Source organism: Corapipo altera, unplaced genomic scaffold (genome assembly GCF_003945725.1).
Source record: "Corapipo altera isolate COAL_440 unplaced genomic scaffold, ASM394572v1 112242, whole genome shotgun sequence".
Taxonomy (NCBI): Eukaryota; Metazoa; Chordata; class Aves; order Passeriformes; family Pipridae; genus Corapipo; species Corapipo altera.
The window spans coordinates 1-1808 of NW_020889696.1; the positions used below are offsets into that span (position 1 = coordinate 1).

General features: G+C 74.7%; 1 protein-coding gene across 1 annotated transcript; it reads right to left on the minus strand.

Moving 5' to 3' along the window:
- Nucleotides 1–20: 20 nt before the first annotated feature.
- On the minus strand, nucleotides 21–1538 carry LOC113942276 (zinc finger protein 688-like). The gene is made up of 3 exons (XM_027633407.1): nucleotides 1504–1538; nucleotides 730–865; nucleotides 21–218 (listed from the first exon to the last, which is right to left on the minus strand). Exons 1-3 carry the CDS (start codon nucleotides 1510–1512, stop codon nucleotides 115–117), a joined length of 249 nt encoding a protein of 82 aa, XP_027489208.1. The 5' UTR covers nucleotides 1513–1538; the 3' UTR covers nucleotides 21–114.
- Nucleotides 1539–1808: the final 270 nt, after the last annotated feature.

A 1808-nucleotide genomic window follows, 5' to 3' on the forward strand; every position in this document is an offset into this window, starting at 1 on the left:
GGGGCTGGCAGGGACTCCCCCCCAGTCCAGGGGAGTGTCAGACAGGGGCTCTGGCCCCGGCCAGCCCCTCACGGCACAGTGACAGCCCAGGGTGTCCCCACGGGATGTCCCCAGTCACTCACCCGTGCTGGAGGTGTCAGAAGTTCTGCTGTCCCCCCCAGCACAGGGCACCTCCCCGGGTGACTCCTCCTTCATGTCAGTGAACTTGGACACGGAGCCTGTGCAGGAGAGACCCCTCAGTGCCCCCCAAAATGCCCGGTGAGTGTCACTGGGGGACTGGCACCGCCAGCAGGCCGGGGGCTGCCCCGGGAGCTGTGGGGGCTGTGGGGCCGGGGCACAGCGGATGGGGGGCTGTGGGGCAGCAGGGCCGGGGGATCTGGTGCCTTTATTCCTCACACCCGCGGATGCACTCGCGGCCCTGCCCTGCAGGACGGGCTCTGCCAGGGGGCTTGGGCTGCAGACCCCTGGCTCAGCCCCCAGATCCCTGACCAAGCCCCCAGACCCCAGCTGAGCCTCTGAACCCCCAGCTGAGCCCCTGGGCCCCCTGCTCAGCCTCCAGACCCCAGCCAAGCCCTGGACTCCTGCCGAGCCCCCGGACCCCTGGCTGAGGCTGTGGACCCTCACCTCAGCCTCTGCCCCCCGGCCGAGCCTCTGGACCCCCGGTTCAGCCTCCAGCCATGCCCCCAGCCCTGTGATACCCCCAGCGCGGTGCCCCCCCCGGCCCCTCACCCAGACTGGCCACCAGGTCGTAGTTGTCAGCCATGACCTCTCGGTACAGCGCCCGCTGCCAGGGCAGGAGCTCTGCCCACTCCTCGGGAGAGAAGTAAATGGCCACCTCTTCGAACGACACGTCGGGGGGCACCCCCTGGGGGGACAGCGGGGGGCTCAGGGGGGCCGGCAGCACCGACCCCTCGCTGGGCACCCCTCGCGGGTCACCCCAGGACTGCAGCACCTCCCGGGTCCCAAAGGGTCCTGTCCTGGGGCTGCTCCGGCCCCCACAGTCAGCACAGGGGGCACTGCCAGGGCTGTGGGGAACCCCGGGAGGAGCGGGGACCCCCCGGGCCCTGGGGCTCCCTGGGGCTGTGGGGGGGACTCATGAGAAGAGCAGGGACCCCCAAGGCTGGGGGGCTTCCCGGGGCGAGAGAAGTGGGGTCCCCTGGGGCTGTGGGGACCCCCCGGAGGAGCAGGGACCTCAGGGGCTGTGGGGACCCTAGAGATTAGTGGGGACCTCTGGGGCTCTGCAGTTCCCTGGGGACCCCCGGGAGGAGCTGTGGGGACCCCCCAGGGCCGTGGGGACCCCCGGGTGCCGCCCCCCGGTCTCCGTGAGCCCGCCTTCCTCCTCCCGTTAACCGCGCCCGGGACCGCCCCGCCCCGTCCGGCCCCCCGCCCCCTCCGCGGGGACCCCCGGAGCCCCCCCACCCCGGCACCGGCCCCTCCGCCGGGACAGCGGGACCCCCCGGGCACCCCCCGAGCCCTCCCGACACTCCCCGGGCCCCCGCTCACCCTCTGCATCTCCGGGCGGGGCCCGATGGCGGCGGCGGAAGGGGCCGGGCTGGGGGGCGGCACCGGGACCGGGGGGCACCGGGACACGGGGGCACCGGGAGGGGGGGGCACCGGGACACGGGGGCACCGGGAGCGGGGGGCACCGGGAGGGGGTTGGGGTACCGCGGACCCACCCCCCGCACCCACGGGCCGGGGGATCCCCGCGTGGTTTGGGGGGGCTCTACCCGGGCGATGGCGGCCGCGATCGCCCACCCCGGCAGCATCGGCCACCCCCCAAGCGGGGCTGCTCGGGGACACCCCCCCCC